The 21,180-nt window shown below is 39.9% G+C and overlaps 1 protein-coding gene across 2 annotated transcripts in view; it reads left to right on the forward strand.

Moving 5' to 3' along the window:
- Positions 1-21,180, forward strand: part of PAX3 (paired box 3) — a 99,918-nt gene that overhangs the window by 68,856 nt on the left and 9,882 nt on the right. For both annotated transcript variants that reach the window (XM_010837073.1, XM_010837074.1), the window contains exons 6-7: positions 8,581-8,746; positions 9,908-10,122. In XM_010837073.1, the coding sequence (XP_010835375.1) occupies positions 8,581-8,746; positions 9,908-10,122 (381 nt within the window). The remainder of the gene's footprint in view (positions 1-8,580; positions 8,747-9,907; positions 10,123-21,180) is intronic.

Here is a 21,180-nt window from a genome sequence, read left to right on the forward strand (position 1 = left end):
GTTTCTATTGAGTGATTGAATAATGTTTCATTATGAATGATAAACAGTCTCCCCAACATAGAAAAGCACTGATGGAAAGATTACAAGTGCCTCAGGGTATCCTGGAATTCTTTACTGGCCCAGGAGTTGAAGTTACCTTATCCGGAAATGTCATGTTATTCCCAGATACTTGACTTTCATAGTCAGAGTCAGACTGAGGACTCAGCAGTGAACTAGGCAGTTGGTGTGGTCTCTAGATTGATTGACACCTTCCCCTATGCTTCTAACTATCTCTCCCATCACAGATTGTTCTGGAATAGCCTCTTATAGTCTGCAGAGCCAAGTCAGATTGCTTTTCTCAGCTTGACTTTCTATTTGATCGTCACAGTGCTAGAAAAGTCAAGGAACACCAAGATGAATGAAGACAAATTTCTCAAAGAATTAGTGTTTAATGCAGTAATAAAGTAAACACACAAATAATTTGAAAGCAGAGCTGATATGGTAAGTGTATTAGAGAGAGATCAAGTGCAGTGAGAGCTGAGAGGAGGAAAGGTGTGAGATCTTGTTAGGGTAAAAAAGGGGGGCTCATGAAGAAGGGAGGGATCAGATGGACTTCTGGGTCTAGATAGATATTCAAGGGGCAGGGTAGGTGGGAGAGCATTTTAGTAACAGAATAATGAGCAGAAGCACAGAGGGCTGGACGCACACGAGCTACATGTCAGATGAACTTTCATTTTCTCTCTAGTCATGTTGAGGAAACAGTGAACAGTTCAGTTTGGTTAAATAGAGGGAGTGGTAGGGTGGCAGGAAGGAAGCTGATTGGAAATCTGTTTGCTTTCTTTGTATCCTTGCTGTTTTTGTTCAGTCACTAAGTCTTGTCTGACTCTTTGCAACCCCATGAACTACAGCATGCCAGTTCTTCACTAGCTCCTGGAGTTTGCTCAGATTCACGTTCAGTGAATCAGAGATGCCATCCAACCATCTCATCCTCTGTCGCCTCCTTCTCTTCTTGCCTTCAATTTTTCCCAGCATCAGGGTCTTTTCTTAGTGTTTATTTTTTGATACTTAGTAAATGTGCATTCTTAACTTCAGTTATCATTCTGGGCAGAATATGATTCTATCAGACATAACATATAGAGAGGTGTGTCAATTCTTGTTATTCACTCACCATTTCAGGGATCCTTGTTATGTACCAGGCACTCTGTGGACTGTAGGGGTGGTGGATAAACAATAGTGAAATTTTGAGTCTTACATACATTTTGTGGAGAGCTTGGGTTTCAGGCAAGGCAGCTAAACTTGACGCAAAGGGCATTGAAGGTGGTGGGCATGAAATAGGTCAGCGGCAGTGGGAATGGAAAGGAGAGAACTGCTGTGGAAGGTGGAATGTAGGCATCTGATTGTGTGAGCTGGAGGTACATGCAGCGAAGAGTCCCAGATATGCTGGGATTTATAGCACAAATGTTTTGCAGCTGGACCTATTCAATCCCTGTATTTAGTACATTGGGATATAGTGCTCTTTCCCAGAAATGACCACTTCTAACCACAAACTGGTCTTCCTTGATGGCTCAGATGGTAAAGAATCCGCCTGCTATACAGGAGACCTGAGTTTGATTCCTGGGTTGGGAAGATCCCCTGGAGAAAGGAATGGTAACCCACTCCAGTCTCTTGCCTGGAGAATCCCACGGACAGAGGAGCCTGGCAGATTACAGTCCGTGGTGTCTCAAAGAGTCATATATGACTGAATGACTAACACTTTTTCAACCACAAATCATGATGTATATATATATCACATATTATTTATAGTAACATATACTCATATTTATATAGCATATATAATGTATGGTATCATAATATATCATATTATTTATAGTAACATATACAGTGTACATATTATAATTGTATAACAATGCTGCTGTTGCTGCCACCGCCAAGTCACTTCAGTTGTGTCCGACTCTGTGTGACCCCATAGACAGCAGCCCACCAGGCTCCCCCGCCTCTGGGATTCTCCAGGAAAGAACACTGGAGTGGACTGCCATTTCCTTCTCCAATGCATGAAAGTGAAAAGTGAAAGTGAAGTCGCTCAGTCGTGTCTGACTCTGAGTGACCCCATGGACTGCAGCCTACCAGGCTCTTCCATCCATGGGATTTTCCAGGCAAGAGTACTAGAGTGGGGTGCCATTGCCTTCTCCGATATAACAATGCTATATGTATTATTTACATCAAATCTGTTTGCTTTTATTATAGTTCTGTGATCACCTAGTTTAAATGTGAAGTTGAGGTCCATTCGTTCTTCCTTTCTTTCGACAAACCTTTATTGCGTGCTCTCTATATCCCAGGGTCTGGTCCCTAACCCCCCAGGCTGGCCAAGCCCACATACTGGATCTGCCCTTAAGATAGACTGGAGATCAGTTCTGAACTCAGAGTCAAAAAACAAACATTGGATTTAAAGAAATCAAACAAAGAGAGTGATGGAAAACTGAGAAGAGTGTTCCCTGTTCCTCTGCCTCCTTGTTGCATTCGCCAAAGACAAGTACGTGGAGACAGAATTCATCCCAACCGCGTGCAGCTTATACAGCGCCGGGCACTCGCGTCTGGTTCAGGAAATGTGGAGGAGAGTAAGAATGGCCCATTAACTTCCAGAGGACAAGGGATCAAACCAATAAAGAGTGGTTCATATTTTTCTGTACAGTGACCTCCTCTCCAAAGCAGGGCCCTCATTAACCTAACAGCTGTCCTAATGTGGCTTTAACCCGGTGACTCTTTACATTCCTTATGGCTTCATTAGTTCCCTTGAGACGCATCATGTCTTGCACCACAGCTATGATCTACAGCCTAACAAATTCCCTACAACACCCGGCATATGGATCTTTTACTTAACCCAGCAGGAAAAAGAAGGGAGTAGTTAATCACTGATTAAAATGCCAGAACAAAATCCTTTAGTTTTTAGAAGGATCTGGGAAAGCAGTAGCAGCGTCAGTTCAGTTTGAGTGATAGCCAGAGAGTGTGTTAGTTTAATTTGGGGCACCTGGGAAAACCCAACACCAAACCAAAAAAAAAAAAAAAAACCCAAATGTGTCTACATTCCCCTCCCTCCATGGAAGAAAATTTCTAAGCTCTTGTGGATAAAGATGATTAAAGCTTTAATAACGTAGAACTTTGTCAGTATTTGAAAAAATTTGTTTGAACAATAACTATGTTATATTTATCAGGGCTGAATCTGAGTACACAATATAAGAATTACTGTACAGCAAAGATCTAATTTGCTTAATTCACCTCCCTGGTAGCTGTTGTTATGCAAATAATGGCAAAAACTACAATTTTGTAAGGAATGACTTGCAAACACTTATGATGTGTAGACGTTTTAGTAAATATTCCATCCAAGAACTATTCTTGCAACCCAGGTAATGGAAGACAGGAAAGGAAGCTGCTTGTGAAAAAAAGGATTTAACTAGGAGTCAGAAGATGTGGGTTTTGGTCTCAGCTTTACCCAAAGGGTTTTGTCAAGCAAGTCACTTAATTTTGCTCTAATCCTACTGGGCTTCATTTTTTCTAATTTTATTTTTAAAATATGGGATTTAGATCAGATGGCCTTAGGCTGGGTCCATGAATGACTAGGATAATCATGAATGGATTTCAGGAGACCTGGGAAACTTGACATTTGTACACAGATGTTCTGCTTTTGCCTGTGTGTGTGTGCACACAAGTGTGAGGTAGGGAGAGGGCCACTAGCTTTCCTCATATTCTTACAAATCACCACCCCTTGATCATTTCATTAATTAAAAGCCCCTAAGATGCATGATCTCTCAGGACCCTTCTAACATTGATAATTTGGGATTCTCATGGACGTCCAATGATGGTTTAAAACCATCTAACAGATCTTTGTAGTTCAGAAGTTAAGATAGATATGAAATATTTGGTCCTGAACTCCATAATGAAGCAAAAATGTGGTCATCCTGCCATTCTCTGCTGCAGTTTGCTCTTGTGATGTATAAAGTTGTGTATGCCCTCATGTGTGATATTCACGGCAGCATGGCATTTCTTCTTGTCAGCCGGGCCCGTCCTCTCCCCAACCTGCTCTCTACACGGTGATCAAGGCTGGGTAGCAGCCGTGGTAGGAGGGCTGGGCGAGTGGAGTGAGTAAGAAGTTCCAGGGAACAAGCAGATTGTCCAGATTGTCCTGAATTTACCTACTTGGAAAGTACTGTAATTGACACTTTAGTATCAGCTCTGGTAGTTAATGAAACATTTTGTAATCTTGTTGTAAATTCTAAGGGTTAACGATTACACTCTCTTCCCATTTTTCAAACTGTATTTGAAATAACCCATCTGGAATAATGTAGGTTAGATTGCTTTTGAGGACCACACCAAAAATGTGAACCAGTAATTTATTGAGAGCAAAATTAGGCTTACACCATGGGACAATTAGCACTAATCCATGAAACTTGGAAACAATTTGGACCTAAGCCTCCGTTCAAGCCAGACTGGCTTTCAATTATTTGAGGCGTTATTTGGGCACTTTCCTGCTTGCTCAGGGGCATGAAAGGCTTTGGCTATAGACAGAACTCAGAAAACAAAGGCTTTAATTCTTGGATTTCTCAATGTGACATTTTTACTTAATAACTAACATTTACTGAACACACTTTTTTTTATAGTATTCTTTTATAAGCTTTGTTTGTATTGTCTCATTTAACTATGTTGTCTCGTTTAATCCTGTGAAGGAGTTTTTTATTTCTCCCATTTAGTAGATGAGAAAACAGAGGCCCACAGATGTTAAGCAAATTTTTCAAGGTTACAGAGGTAGTGAGAGACAGGAAGAGCTGGGATTCAACTCTTGCCTGCATCGCTCCCATGTGAATGTAAAGTATGACTGTATTTTTTAAAATACTGAGTTTTTGTCCAGCTTTTATTGCTGAGACCAAATTGGTCACTTATTTTATTCAGGAAGAGGAAAATTTATAAAAACCTGTTCTTTTGTGATTATCTTTTCCCCTTAGTTATTGTGATATAATAGGGATCTTTCAATCAATTTCAATTTTGCTTCAAAAAATCATCGGATGTTTTGTTACTCCAGAATGGACCTGAAGATCATTTCCAAAAGCATGAAGAGAGACATACAAGCAGGGAAAGATTTAGGGAGCAGGTGAAATTGAACCGGGCTGCAGTTCATCAAACGAAATAAAAACTTGCTGCCAGGGAAGGTTCTGATGTTGTGTGATATTGCACAGGCAATTATAAACAACTGTGTCTGATAGTAGTTATCCACTGATATGTGCCTCCTGCTCTACTTCCTTACTATGCGAAATGTGATTGGAAGGCCAGGTGATGCTGGGGAGAGTGAAATCACACTGAATTAGAGATTGTAAAGTAACATTTAACAGGAAGGTAGCAGACTCTGAGATGGAAAAGACTGAAGGCAAAAGGAGAAGGGGGCAGCAGAGGATGAGATTGTTAGATAGCATCACCAACTCAATGGACAGAAATTTGAGCAAACCCTGGGAGATAGTGAAGGACAGGAGCCTGGTAGGCTACAGTCCATGGGGTCGCAAAGAGTCAGACATGACTTACTGACTGAACAACAACAACTACAAGCTGACTTTGTAAACTTGTTCTTTCTGCCCTACTGGCTAAGAAATTGGTGGAATACTCATATTCTCCTCTAGAACCTCAAAGGCCAGATTGTTGCTATTGTTACGCTTTTCAAAACAAAGAAGTTTCTAGACACTGTAAAAACCAAATCATAAATACCTTCTATCGATTTTGGGACTTCCCTGGTGGCTCAGGTGGTAAAGAATCTGCCTGCAATGCCAGAGACCTAGATTTGATCCCAGGGTTGGGAAGATCCCCTGGAGAAGGGAATGGCAACCCACTCCAGTATTCTTGCCTGGAGAATTCCATGGACAGAGCACCCTGGTGATCTATAGTCCATGGGGGTTGCAAAGAGTCAGACATGACTGAGAGACTCGCACTTTCACTTTCCACCCATTTTAAGTGATTTTATTCAGTCTTATGCACTTACACGTGTCATTCAGTAGATTATTCTTTGATTGTCTGTTAGGAATTAGGTGATAGAATATTGGAAGAGTTAGGTAGGACTTCTGAGTGCCAGGGGAATGTCTTTCAGTCACAGATGGGGTAATAACAGCACCCTAGAATCATTGTGCTTGGCTTGGGTACTTAAAATGAAGGTGATTTCAAGGGCGCCTTTTTCCTATTAAAAATAGATGTGTGTTTTATGAGTTTCAAAGCCTGAAGAAGGCAAGGACCATTTCCAAGTTTGCAACTTCAGTGTATTTTGCAACTTTAGTGCTGCTTCTGGCAGTTTCAGCTGCTTCTTGGAGATGCAGAGGCTGCCAGGGGCAAGATGATAGAAAACTCTGGTTAACTGGCCAGAGACAGGCAGTTCAGCCCTCAAGAAGCCCTGGTTCTCTCAGAAATAGCCCTCTGGATTTATTTAGCCTGAATTTAAACAACTTTTAAATTCATTCCTTTGGGAAACTCTTAGACCTCCTGTTAAAGGTTTGTTTTTCAGTAAAGATTTGCTTTCCAACTATTCCTCGTCTTTTGTGGTAGTTATAATATATACTGTATGGTAAATATAAGAACTTATAAATCCACCTCCTGGTGGGTTTATTCCATGTCATCAGTGTTTACTTGTATCATTGTGGAAAAATGAAACAAAACCAAACAGCCTTGTACACCTAGCCTTTTGGGTTTAATCTTTTGAAGGGAATTGTAGAAAGTCATGATGTTCCTTCTAATTTATTATCTGAATGAAGACATTTTTGATTTTAAAAATTGGGTTATGGAGGAGTTATCATGAACATAAATCAAAAGTAGGTTGGGATTGATGGAGTAACCAGGCAGAGCCCACCCACTGGATAAATCAAATTTGGTTTACTTATCTAAAGGTTACAGCAGGAAGTTGGCACAGAGAGATTGGAGACATGCTCTGATGATGTCAGAAGGGCAAGCTTCTGAGATCTTCATAATGAATCTCACCAGTAGGTTTGGTGACAGTAAGTCTGAATGAGTGAAGTCACATCATAACTTTTGGAAATTCAACTCTCCTCCCTGCCTAGGCAGCTGAAGATTCACTATACATGGGTTGGTCAAGATAAGTGTGAGGGCCCTTCACTTGAGCCAGGTGTGACTAACCAGCTTGTTCCAAGCACTTCCCTGAAAACAGTTTTTGTTGCCCTGATGCCTCTGGGAGTCATGGTAACAGACACTTAGACTTCCAGTGAGAAAACACAATTGATCCAGAACCGAAATTGAATGCCGTTCTTGGTTCTATTATCCCAGGTGGCAATTTATTAAGTTAAGTAAAACTCTAATTCAATTATGTATCAACTTGAGAAAATATTGACTTACCTTCTTTTCCTGTGGGATACTTAAGGAGTATTAAATATTAGTGTTCTGAGGAAGTTCAAACAGCTTTCCTTACCAGTATCTTGCAGCATGGCTTGAGAAGACCAGACTCCTTTTCAGACAGATGCTTGAGTGAATAGCAAAAGTTTAAGCAGATGCCTTGGTAAAGTATTTATTATAAACTGGGCTTTCTTGTTTAAGAAAGGAGGGAGGGAGACATTGCTCTCTCCACTCTTTTAAAAATTTTGTGACTTAAAATTTACAATTAAGTTGTTTAAGTGTTAACTTTGTTCTGTGGGGAAATCAAGTCATCTTTTCTCAAGCATGCTGGTCTCTTGCATCATCTCTTCCATCTGGACTGACCGCTTTTTGGAGTCACATCCAAACTTAAAATGAGTTGACATTCTGTCTCTCATCTAAAGTTTTCCTGATTCTCTGCATTTCCAAACATGGAACTTCTACCTCTAGTGAGCAGTTAGTTTGGTGACCTTGACCACTCTGTGAATTCCCTGAAGAAAAGACAGTAAGCTCCTTGAGCTCAGGGATCCTATCTTATCTACTTCTTTTTTCCTCTGATAAAAAGATAGGTGCTTACAGCTGTTATGGAAAGAAATAATAAAACAAACTCATTTTGTAAGGGATCTTCATAGATAAAATGCTTTCTTTTTTGAAGTACCTCTTCAACATTTATTTCTATTAAGATCAGTATAATGTCTCACAGTTTGGAAGAGATGGTAAAAAATCGTTCCACTTATCCTTCTGGTCAATTTATAAGACTCTCTAGGAGCTGTGCACATAATGTCCATAGAAATACAGACACATTGATAAGACTGTGAAATACAAGGGTTAGTGCAGTAGGCAAGGCCAAATTAGGACACATGTCATGGTGGGGGCCATAGAGACTCCCGGATCCTCCCTGAAGTGCTGTAGTTCATGATGGTGGGAGGGTGCCAGTGGTGATGGCACCTCTGCTCAGCCATCCCTCCCCACAGTCACCCCAGAGTTCATGTGGGGGCTCTTGCCAGACCTTGAAAAGCCCTTGAAGTCCCTCTACTGACCCCTGACATCTAACTTTCCTTTCTTCCCTGACAATACAAGCCAGAAGGCAGAGGACTCTTGTGTCTGTTTGTCCTGTCAGTAAGGGGCCTTTAATCTGTTTCAGCATGAAAAATTCATTAAGAATGTACTATTATTTCATCAGTGAAATTCTCAAATTTTAAATTAAATCCATAGGTCTGGTTTAGCAACCGCCGTGCAAGATGGAGGAAGCAGGCTGGGGCCAATCAACTGATGGCTTTCAACCATCTCATTCCGGGGGGATTCCCTCCCACAGCCATGCCGACCCTGCCAACGTACCAGCTGTCAGAGACCTCTTACCAGCCCACAGCTATTCCACAAGGTATGGAGGAAGGCAGTCAAGGTTAAAATGTAATCCCCAGTCTTGTTCCCCACTGCTTACTTTATAAGGTGAAATCTTCTGTGATGTCCCTGTGGCTGTCTGTATGTTTGTTACATTATATCAGGTTGTCCTGAAAATACCTGTCACCTTTCAGAAACATAGTTTGTTCTATGACATGTCTGAATCTCTCTAGTTAAACTGTGTTGTAATATAATATTGTTTCAGGATTTTAAAACAAAATCAAACAATGAACCAAAGCAATCTCCCAAAATAAGCATGCAATTGGCTTTTCCTTTGTTAAAACCTCTACGTTTGTACTCCAGTCTGCAATTAACTGAAGTTCTGATGGCTCCTCACTGGGGTAGGAATTGAGGGTAGGTAAACTTTGATAGAGTCCTTCTGTGTTAGAGCATGGGCTTCCCAGGTGGCTCAGTGCTAAAGAATCTGCCTGCCATGCAGGAGACGTGGGTTCGATCCCTGGGTCAGGAAGATCCCCTGGAGAAGGAAGTGGCAACCCACTCTGGTATTCTTGCCTGGGAAATCCCATGGACAGAGGAGCCTGGCAGGCTACAGTCCACAGGGTTGCAAAGAGTCAGACACAGCTTAGCAACAGCAACAAAATGTTAGTGCATAGAGGTGAATGGGATAAATAGGAAGACTAAATTATTTTGGATTACAAAAGATAGCATTGTGGGCATTTGAAACTATACTCTCACACTAATATTTAGATGTTTTGGAAGTTTATTTGATAAGAAATTTAAAAACCAATACAATATTGTAAAGTAAAAAAATAAATAAAACAGTTAAAAAAAAGAAATTTAAGATGCAATTCTTACACTTGTTAATCTTTATGTTGATTAGTAACATTCACTACTAATATAGGTTTGTTCTCACTGTTAAGGTGATTTCTGAATTTCTGTTCTGGTTAAGTGTTCCTTGGAAGTATATAAATAAACTATGTACTTGAACATACGTGCAGAAGAGATGTGGCTCTATTTGTTAGGAGTGGTTCTATACTTACATATCAAGAAGTACAGTATGAAATTTACATTTACTTGACCAGTGGATATGCTGATGGCTCGGTGACTGCGAACTTTTGCACTGAACCTTCTCTGCCAGCCTTCAAAGGAGATTTATGGCCGATAACCTTCTTCCTTGCAGCCGTGTCAGACCCCAGCAGCACCGTCCACAGACCTCAGCCGCTTCCTCCAAGCACTGTACACCAAAGCACTCTTCCTTCCAACCCGGACAGCAGCTCTGCCTACTGCCTCCCCAGCACCAGGCATGGATTTTCCAGCTATACAGACAGCTTTGTGCCTCCATCCGGGCCCTCCAACCCCATGAACCCCGCCATTGGCAATGGCCTTTCACCTCAGGTCAGTCCCGTGTTTCCAGACAGACGAGTTGCTGTATACCAGAACCAAATAGTCAATTCCCCGAGGCAGTCATATAATGAATTGCCAAATTTAAACCATAATGTATTCTTTATACAAGCCACATGATTTCAGTTTTCTGGTTTCCTTTCTCTCCACCCTTCTTACGGGCTGTATCAAAAGTTAGAGCTTAGACTTAAAATTCAAGCGATTTTTATCATAATCAGGGAGATTCTCTGTTTATACTTAGTTGTCAAGGTGTCATCTTCTCCACCTGTAGTAGTTCTGGGTTTTGGGTAAGAAGTTCACACATATTTTTTAAAATGGTATTTGGTCAGCTGATAGGGTTGTGAGCAAGAATGCTTAATAAAAAAACACCACAGCTTTTCTATAATTTTCATAGAGAAGGTTAACAAGTTGTGTGGAGAATGACCCATCTGATGGCTGCAGAACTCTGGGATAAATGAGTTATAAATGCAAAAATTAGGAGAATTACTGCTCCTTGGGAATATATAGAAATTTGAATGTTGTAATTGTTTTTCTAATTTGCATTGAACTATGAGCTTTTCTTGAGAGATTATATTAATAAATTGCCTTGATAATTGCATGTCAGAGGGTTGGTTAAATTTCCTACATGTGGCATCTGTCTGGGGTTGACATTATTAGCAGTTGTTTAAATACAGATCACTTGATTTTATTAGAGAGCACTTGGCCCAGGTGGTGAGGAGAGCTGCCCGCTAAATTTGGAGAAGTGTCACGAAGGGGTTGCAATCTATAATTGCAATCAAGAATCTCTTCAGGGCTGAGAGTGAGAGTTTTAACAGCTTTATCTTTTCTTAACCCCCTTTTTCCTCTTGGTGGTTAGAAAAACAGAGAGAAGCTCAGAATGACACAAATGAAAAGTGAAAAGACAATTATACTCAATTACACACTAATCACTGGCTATCACCACTGCCTAAGCACCAAGAGGGCATTCTAATAGGCAGAAAATGAGATTTTAATGGCACAAAGGGTGGCCAAAATAAGGACTCATATATCTTTGCCTTCTTCGTTTTCTTCAACTTGTGGTTTGCGTCTTGAGAGTGGAGTTCCTGGGCTCTGCACAACGGTGATAACTCTGAGCAGCTGAAAAGTTCAAAGCTGTTGCAGTTGAAAAGAATGAATAGCAAAGGCAATGAAATAAACATTTCTGCCTAAAGGCAAAAGTTCATAAATCCTTTTTTGTAACAGTAAATGTAATTAAGTTTCATAGATTCCTATAGCACATCCTGGGATAAAAACTAAGAGGTGGCTTTAAACCTTGGCTGCAAAATAGCAACATGAAAACAATGGACGTGCTTCCTACAGGACTTTAATAGACTTAATTTCCAAGTACTGGCATTTGTGAATGTGGTTTTGCATGAAAATCATGGACTTATATTAATAGATTCATGTTTAAAGGCCTGCATTTAGAACATAGAAGCTTCTCCCACAGTTTACAAGGAACATCAGAAGTAGTTGTTGCCTGTGCAGTTTAAAACATAAGTGGTTTGAGGCCACAGAAAAGTTTTTTATGAACATAATTCGGTTGAGAGTTTGCATAAAAGTAGACTTAACTCTGTAAGGTGAGACCCAGGATTCTCTTGGCATTTGTCAGTGGTCGAGTACGATAAAAATGACACGAATCTGTATTCTCAAGACACTGAAGCTGCTAGTATCTTGTATTATAGATGTCTACCCTTTTATGTTATAACACATGTATTATACTGTGCTATTTAAGCGGAGGTACTAGCACTTGACTTTGAAACTGTTAGTCCTTGATTTCAAGAAGACTGGCTATGATTCTAGAGTTGGCAGTAAGTAGGGCAGGAATGATTCCATTATCAAGCAATGGAAAATTCCTCAGGCAACTTCTGTGTTTCTTTACAATACTCTTGTACATTATGTTAACTCCTTACTTATTATATTGCGGATATCCAGAATATTTTGCATTTCTACCATATATTTCCTCCTCAAACCACCACTTGTGTTGGTTACTGTAGCATCTCTAGTGAGTTAGAAGAGAGATGAATAATGTGAAGTTCCTCCTTATTTCCTTAGGCAAAATTGGAGAAAAATAGCTGAGTGCATCAACATCTTGCCAGACGTATCTACAAAATAGATGGAATAGGAGCATTAGGGGAATTGGGAATTAGGACTTAGATTTCTATAGCCTTTGAGACTGACCACTTCTCAGGAATGCCTCTGTTTAAGCAAAGAGGGATGTGTCCACTGGTTTTGGTTGTCTTTATTAAAAATATCATAGGGATTTCCTTGGCAGTCCAGTGGTTAAGACTCTGCCTTCCAGTGCTAGGGGGTGTGAGTTTGATCCCTGGCCGCGGAACTAGATCTGCCATGACACAGGGTGTGGCCAGAGGTCCAAGAGGGAGGGGATATGTGTATCCATAGAGCCAATTCACTTTGTTGTACAGTAGAAACTAACACAACATTGTAACGCAATTATACGCCAAAAAAAAGTTTAAAAAAATATTGTAAAGAAAATTGAAGAAAAGAGTCCACATTTAACAGCTAGTTTACCTGTTATCTAAAGAAAAGGGTAAAGAATGGTGATGGCCGAGTCTTTTTGCTTGTTATAGGGAAGTGCTTATTAATATATTGGATCATATAATATTAAATATAGGGAACTTCCCTGGTGGTGCAATGGTTAAGACTTTGCCTTCCAGTGCAAGAGGTGGGAGTTTAATCCCTGGTTGCTAAGATCCCACATGCCTCAGGGCCAAAAAATCAAAACAGAAGCAATATTGTAACAAATTCACTAAAAATAGTCCACATCAAAAAAAAAAAAAAATATCTTAAAGAAACTAATCCTACAACTGCCATTTCTCCTCTTCTCCAACTCTTGCACTTCCTATCTCTGGCTGAAAGTCTGATATGCAGACAAATCAACTGAGGCTCAGAGAACTTGTAGCCGTATCGCTGATAGTGAGAGAGCTGGGACTAGACAAAATTCCTGGCTCCTCGTCTAGAACCTCATTACTTACAGCACCCAGTTGGGTGGAGAGAAGACAGATTAAAAAAAAATAAAGGTGGGGACTTTATTCATATTTTAAAATCATTTTATAGAATCTAGTTTTCTAAACTTTTGCATTTAGGTTAATTAACACTCATTTCTAATGCACTCTTTAAATGCTTTTTTGCTTTATGCATTTTTCTTATCAATCTTTTAACTTCCCCTAGTAATAAAAAGTACTTTTTGGTTATTGTAGAAAATGGGGAAAAAAAATTTTTTTTTTTCAGATTTCCTTTCTCTGGAGTATGGAAAAAATTCCCCTAGGTAGCCACTGCTAATATTTTTGCATTTTACCTTCCAGCTCTTTTTGGGTGTTATACTTTAAAAATACATACATAATTGAGATAGTATATATATACTATTTCATAAAATATGTAAGCTTCCATCTTGCCTTTTCCCTGCCTTTGCATTTCATCATAGGTCTTTTCTTATCTACTAATTTAAATGAAATTGGATCTAAAGTTTTTTGAGTCATTATGATCAGTTCATTGTAGATCTCTTTAGTAGATGCCATTTTATTTGTGCATCTTATTTGATATTTTTCCTAGTGGCATTGATGTTGATGTATCATTTGTCCTTCAGACTTGGAAATCATGCGTTAGAATGTGTGTGAACTATTGTAAAATCAGCTTTCTAGTTAATGGAATTAATAGACACCATTATGATAAGCAAATTATTCCTTACGGTTTGTGTGTGGGATTTAGTTGATTTTCCTCTGAGGCCTCTAACATATTTATCTGCTCCCTCAAACAAAGATTCTTTGAAGGCTTGGCATCAGAGCCATGAGTCAAAGGGTGTTTCTCAGATGCCCTTAGTGCTTTCCTCAGAGAAATTCTCAGCTTTCGGAGGGATGGGTGTAAAGCAGGGACTGAGGAAAAGGTCACTGTCCAGTTGGTCAGATGAGAGTAGCAACAGATTGACAAACATGTGTGACATTCTGAATCTCAGAATCCTGATGGAAACTTTTAGAGACATTGATCATATCCTTCCTCAAGTTGCTTAAAGTGTCTGTGCATTACTGAATTGTTGGCAAGTGTAGTTTGTTCTGAGGGACTCCATAACTGTATCTATTTTATTTATGGAAAAGCTGAGGCCAGGGCAACACAGTCAGAGTCACCGGCAGAGGTAAAAGCCAGGTCTGTCTCTTCCAGGTTTTTTTGGCTGTGCTGGGTCTTCATTACGGCACATAGGCTTTCCCAGTTGCCGTGTGTGGGCTTCACTGGTTTCAGTGCATGGGATTCTCCAGTTGTGGCGTGCAGGCTTCTCTGGTTATAGCTTGCAGTGTCAGTTGCCCCGTGGTGCAGGATCTTAGTTCCCTGAACAGTGATCGAACCCACGTTCCCTGCGTTGGATGGCAGATTCTTTACCACTGGACTGCCAGAGAAGTCTCTCTTCCAGTTTCACTAGTTCTTTAATAAACCAAATTACACATTTAATTTGCCAAAGAGGCATGATGTCGTAGAAAGTTTTCCATGGGCTCCAGCGCTGATATTCAACTTGGTTTTCCAGCAGGAAGAATGGAAAGGCTTCACAGATGAATGACTGGGCTTCACACTCCCTCCAGAGCTGGATTTGTTAAGATATCTTGAGATTCTCAGTGTTGGGTGGAAGGAGAATAGGATAATTTCCTTGAAATTTTCTGCTGTTTCTGAATATCTATGTAACCATTCTAGAAGATGAGGCTTTTATAACAAATGACAAAACACCCCTTAAGAAAACCATTCAACTCACTATACCCTGCAGTAGCGCCCTCTTTTGAAAAGTTGTGTGTTCTTGGTGTGGGGACACCACGGAAAGAAAACAGGGAAATAGAGACCATGTATTTTCCCTCCAAACCCAGCTGGTATGTTCCCAGCACCTTCCTGCATGTGCAGTGGAGAAAAAGGAACGCCGACTGGAATATGGAGCCAAGGAAATACAACCAGATGCTCGAGACGTGAGACTAATTAACATTTGGCCCATGTTCTTCTAATTAACTTTCCTTTGCAAGAAATACTACCCTGACTGCTCCCCCACCTCCAAAATGCACATAGCTAAACCTCCAAAACAAGGCCAATAAAATGAGCACACTTATATCATTTCAATGAGCACACTTATATCATTTCAACCCCCCCGACCCAAATCCTGCAAAACTCCACAGGTTTTGGTGACAGCTTCTAATGATTTCTTGAGTGAAATACAGTATCAGTGGGTTACAGGTTTCTAGGAAGCTTTTTTGGTTGTTGTTATGTAGTATGCAAAAATGGGCCAACTTGGCTGCATTTAGAGTTCATCAACCATTGCAAATGATTCTTCAAATGTTTTGGGTTTGGTAAAACCTAAAACACATTTTGCCAAGCACTTTTCCTCCTTAATTTTTCAAACTGTGTATTTTAGGGAAAATTTGATCCATATGGTTTTGATTCATTTACTCTTATATCATTGACATTTTTTTTTCCTGTGGAGCCATTTGATATCCAAGAAGCTTTCTGAGCCTTTGCTGTGTTCATTTTAAGCATTTTCTTCCTTAAAAAGAGGAAGTCCTCTTTGCAACCTCAGAGGCTATAAATTTTGAGTACTCTCTCAATTCAGCAATATTTAAAAAATACATTTGGTATAAATCTGGATTATTATGAACACATTTTATGTTTAGAACAGATGGAGTGATTTTTGTTTCTGGTTTTATGAGTGAAACCAATGATAAAATAAGAAAATAGGCTTAAATTACAAAAAACGTTTTGTTTTAGACAACGTTTAACTGTTATTAATAAATCCCCGTGGTAAGATCTATGCTCACAGACCTCACTGCAAATTTTGTCCAGGTCTTGGGTAAGATGTAATTGAATAACCAGTACACCTGTCCTATTTCATGGGTAATCTACTGAGGAAAGAAAAAAAATTCTCATAAAGATTTGTGTACCAGGCTTCAACATGCTTGAATGTTTGCTCACCACTCAGCACCTCAGGAACAAAGAGTAGGTCTGCAGATCTCATCAAGTTTATGGACCATACCTCTGTTAAGTCTGGTTGAATCATCACAGCTTTGTGGGGATGAGATGCTGTCTCTGAAACAGACCCAAGAAAGAGCAGATAGATCTTTATACTAATGAGATTGCGGTTAATGGCAGAAGACGCCAGAATCAACTTTTGTTCTTATTCACATTTTACAAAAGGAACCCTTTAACTTCACCACCCATCCAGTTGCTTTTAAAGAATAATATTAAAATTGAGATTATTAGTGTGTAATGTATGTAAATTGCATATTTGGTGTCAGCTACGCCTGTTAGGCAGCTTCTCCATTTCATGCATATATGTATTAGACTGTCGTGGTTCCATTTCAAATCAGATTTCAATTGCTCAGCACAGTTTCTTTTGACAAACATTTGTTAATCCTGAAACTTATTAGGGAGATGCATTTAAGTGTTAATATGTATACACCAAACTCAAGACTGCTTTTGATTTTGCTTGTCATTTCTTGGACCACAGTGTTCCTAATTATCTCAAATTCCTTAGCTGCAAGGCAAGATGAGGGATCTGTGTCCATCGAAGGTGTAAGGGTTTACTACAGATCAGTTTGTTATGTGAATGGGGTACCAACCTTAAGAATGCTTGTGATGGATACTCTTCTGTTTCCTATAGAAAGAATATCCCTTTCACTGTGGCATGGCAATTCCTTGACCTTCTTTTGTACTGTTGATGCATGTGAAAGCAGTAAGACTTACCCTCGTGGCAGCTCCTGTTTCAGGAGAGCTATTTTTCTGGACATTTTGGGCACACATCCAGAAACTACTTGATGCCAGGCCGTTTGTTCTGTCCATTTCACACACAAGTTTGCAGATCCTCTGCCCTCAACTTACCTTTATCATCATGAAGGAGCAGGCAAGCAGGTGACCTGGACCAACTCATTTCCCAACAGAGGCACTTCTTTTCTCTCTCTCTTTTTTTTTTACAATTTCCAGAGATTCATCTGTGGACGGAAAAGAGTGCTTTTGATTAAAGAGATTGGTTGGGTGTCAAACAAAGCCTGGAGAGAGAAAGTGGCAACCTCTCTGAAGCTTCAGCCTCTTTCTGTTTCATTTCTAAAGCAATTCATGAGGTGCAGAAGCCTTACATGTTTATGAAGGCTCAAGGATGTTTATGCTCATCAATAAGCCCATTTCAGCTACACCAGAGTAGCCGCTGACCATTTGCAGGTTTCCATTTTGCCATATTAGGTTTTCAAGATGTCCTGCTTGGTGGTGAAAACATTGCTGCTAATCCATTTGTTGAATCAAGGCAGGCTGTAATTGACATGGTGCCTTTGGTTTTTCTCCGAAGGCTGTGGTTGCTACCCTTAAAGAGTATGAGGAGAGCACTGGTTTATATCAGTTCTAGCCACAGCCTCTTGCGTTAGTTATACAGAGTTGAAGAATTGTGAGAGAAACAAGTCCTTGGCCAAAATCTCCCTTTTTAGGAGAAGAAAGGAGCAGCAGCCTCCAATGACTGAATCTTAACTCATGTCACTGAAACGAGCCACGAGAAAACCTTTCTTGCTGAATTAAATTTGTATGTGTGTGTGAATTATATTGATTTAAATAGAAATTCTATCAGCTACTTTCTCTTGTACATTGAACAAATCAAATGTAACAACCCCATGGTTTTTAGGCCCATTTGAATTCTGTTAGCCATCGAGGAGAAAAAATTGAGTGTGATTGCTTGGTCTGTAATTAAGCTACTAGAATCAAAAGTTTTTCTTTGTAATCAGTAAAACATAGGAAAGCTGTGCTGGGTTCTAGTGTGAGGCCACGGTCTGAATCAACCCTTTATATGTGGTTGGAATGCAACGTAAAGCTTTTAATTTATTACTGCATTCGCAAAACGGCAATATCTACAGAAATCTGAATACTTGCATATTTATTCAATTAGAGGCTGAATGTGTGCTTTGTACTGCAGACGCAGAAGACTGGATTCAGTCATTAGTTGTGTACTATTTTTTGTTGTTTTTTCTTTTTTTTTTTAAAGAATCTGTCTCTGCAAAACAGTCTGGGTTCCATCAGAGGTGTATATTTTTCAATGTGTAGTATAATATTTAAAAATTACTCTTGACATTTAGCTAGAGTTCAGTGAACTAGAGTTTCTGAGATTAGTGATTGCATTGTCTCCACTGATCAATGGAAAAGATGATAAATTTGGGAGACCCTTTGAAACAGTGCATTTTGTAGAATCAAAGAGTTGTTCCTACTTGTAGGGAATATTTCTTAGCTGTGAGAGGACTGGGCAGGCAGTCCTCAGCACCAAACTAATGAAGGATGAAGGCATTATTTAAAGAAATAACCGTCTTTCCCCCCTACCCCCCTTGAAATACTGATGTCTCATTTTGCTTTGCTTGCATTAAAAAATCTAATTAGATAGTTATAGATTAAAGAAACAGTCTGTATCACTTCTTGGCCTTTTGGCTAAGATGAAGTGTAAAAATCCTCAAAAGAAATGCCCCTCTATATGTACAATTCCATGAGAAAATTTCTAGTTCAATGTCAACCCTTTTGTGATGCTTCTAGGCAGAATTTCTTTAATCTCTGTTGATGCCACAGTAGTGTGTTTATGCCTTGTTAAAACACATACCACACTGTACTATAATATATCCATCCCCCTCAGACCATGAGCTTCTAGAGGCATGATACTAGGTAGTAATCATCTTTGAATGCTTAGAAGCCAAACAGTGTCTCATAATAAAGGCTTGTTCCCAAAGTGGGCTCTGTGGAATGGTGGTTTGGGAAAAAAAGATTTTGAATCAAAAATCTGGTAAATATTTCAAATTATATCCCTTTATCTTTCAGAGTCCAGTGCATGTTAGCCTACTAAAGGCTCTGACAAATCTTGCAGTATAAAAACATGTTTAACTTGGTATTCTCTAATTTGACTTTGGATCCCTTTTGTTGAGTATCAGACTACCAAATTTTGAGGAACATTTTCTAGAAAGTGCTGAATGAAAGCAGTGGAGAGTAGAGACCCAACTCATGATTTGTCCATTTCTAGAATTGTTCTTTACATTTTTTTCACCAGTGAATGTTTCTTCTGTTAACGTCTGATATTATCTTCTGCTTGAATACATTGTCATCCTCTGTAGGTGACCTTAGGGGGAAAAGGGGTAATTTTAGAAAAGAAGCTATAAACTGCTTAATAATATCGATAGGTATGAAAATGAGTAAATACAGAGAATTCCTGTTTAGTGAATTGATGGCCATGTGGGTGTAACTCATCGATTTAAGCAGGAACACCAGAGTCAAAAGCGCTAGATTGCAATACTTGACAGCCAGTTACTAGCTGTGTGTCTTGGGGCAAGCTGCTTAAACTATCTCATCTTCTGTTCCACTCTCTTGTCAAACTTGGAAGGTATTGAAAAAGAATCACCCTATAGAGCTATGCTGAGAAACATAGTACTTAAAAGAACTAAATGCATTTTGGTCAAGAGATAATACTGTTTGTTGCAATAGAGCTTTCATTATTGTTTACTTAAAAAAAAAAATCATGTGGGCCTCTGACAAAAAAAACATACTTTTGTTTGTCTCTGATGAAGAAGGCAAATGTGGAAGCTGAATACCATCAAAGGAAAAGCAGTTTCTTGGTGACTGGGGTATTTTCAGTTATTCTACTTACACATTTTAAAGGCCCAAGGACTCATAGTGGTGTCCATTCAGAATGCAGTCATTGTAATTAATATACTTGGGATATGATACTGCCCCAACATACATTGTACCAAAATTAGTTTTGTTTGAGTAATTCAGATCACCTGTGGCTTCCCAGGCGGCTCAGTGGTAAAGAATCCGCCTGCCAATGCAGGAGACACAGGAGACGTGGATTCGATCCCCGGGTTGGGAAGATCCCCTGGAGGAGGAAATGGCAGCCCACTCCAGTATTCTTGTCAGGAATTCCATGGACAGAGGAGCCTGGCAGGCTATAGTCCATGGGGTCTCAAAGAGTTGGACATGACTCAGTGACGGAGCATGCACTATAACGAAAACAAGAGGCAACCATCCTTCATTACATGGGGCTAAGAGTAGGGATGGGACAGGGTTGTCTTGTTGTTTCCTATTCTTATTCTTGTTTTGATTTATTGAAATGTAATGCTGACATTCCCAGGTGGTGCTAGTGGTAAAGAAGCTGCCTGCACATGTAGGAGACCCAAGAGACACAGGTTCAATCCCTGGGTGGGAAAGAATCCCTGGAGAAGGAAATGGCAATCCACTCCAGTATTCTTGCCTTGAGACTCCCATGAACAGAGGAGCCTGGTGGGCTACAGTCCATAGGGTTGCAAAGAGTTGGACACGACTGAAGTGACTTAGTAAGCAAGCAATAGTGACATGAACTCATTTTTTAAAAATCAGTGGTTCTGCTTCTGTGATACTAGATACCTCAAAGGCAGGAGAATCTGATGAACTATACTCTCTCACCAGCAAAGGAGAAAGTTAGCTAAAACAACAGGTACAATAGAAAGGTTTTAGAAAGTAAAGGACAACCTTAAGTAATTCTGAGTTAACTGACTGGGGAGTATTCTTTTTATCACTAAATTACACAGATTCTATTTTGTCAAGATCTGTAGGAGCAGAGTTCATTTCTGTAGATAAAAGAACTATCTATGTACATGGGCTCTGAATCTTGCCAGCTACTTCAGGTTGCCTGGGCAATAGGAGACATCAGTTCAGTTCAGTTCAGTTCAGTCGCTCAGTCATGTCCGACTCTTTGCAGCCCTGTGAATTGCAGCACACCAGGCCTCGCTGTCCATCACCAACTCCCAGAGTTCACCCACACTCATGTCCATCGAGTTGGTGATGCCATCCAGCCATCTCATCCTCTGGCATCCCCATCTCCTCCTGCCCCTAATCCCTCCCAGCATCAGAGTCTTTTCCAATGTGTCAACTCTTCGCATCAGGTGGTCAAAGTATCAGAGTTTCAGCTTTAGCATCAGTCCTTCCAAAGAACACCCAGGTCTCCTTTAGAAAGGACTGGTTGGATCTCCTTGCAGTCCAAGGGACTCTCAAGAGTCTTCTCCAACA

Source organism: Bison bison, unplaced genomic scaffold (assembly GCF_000754665.1).
Source record: "Bison bison bison isolate TAMUID 2011002044 unplaced genomic scaffold, Bison_UMD1.0 scf7180017864068, whole genome shotgun sequence".
In the NCBI taxonomy this organism is placed as follows: Eukaryota; Metazoa; Chordata; class Mammalia; order Artiodactyla; family Bovidae; genus Bison; species Bison bison.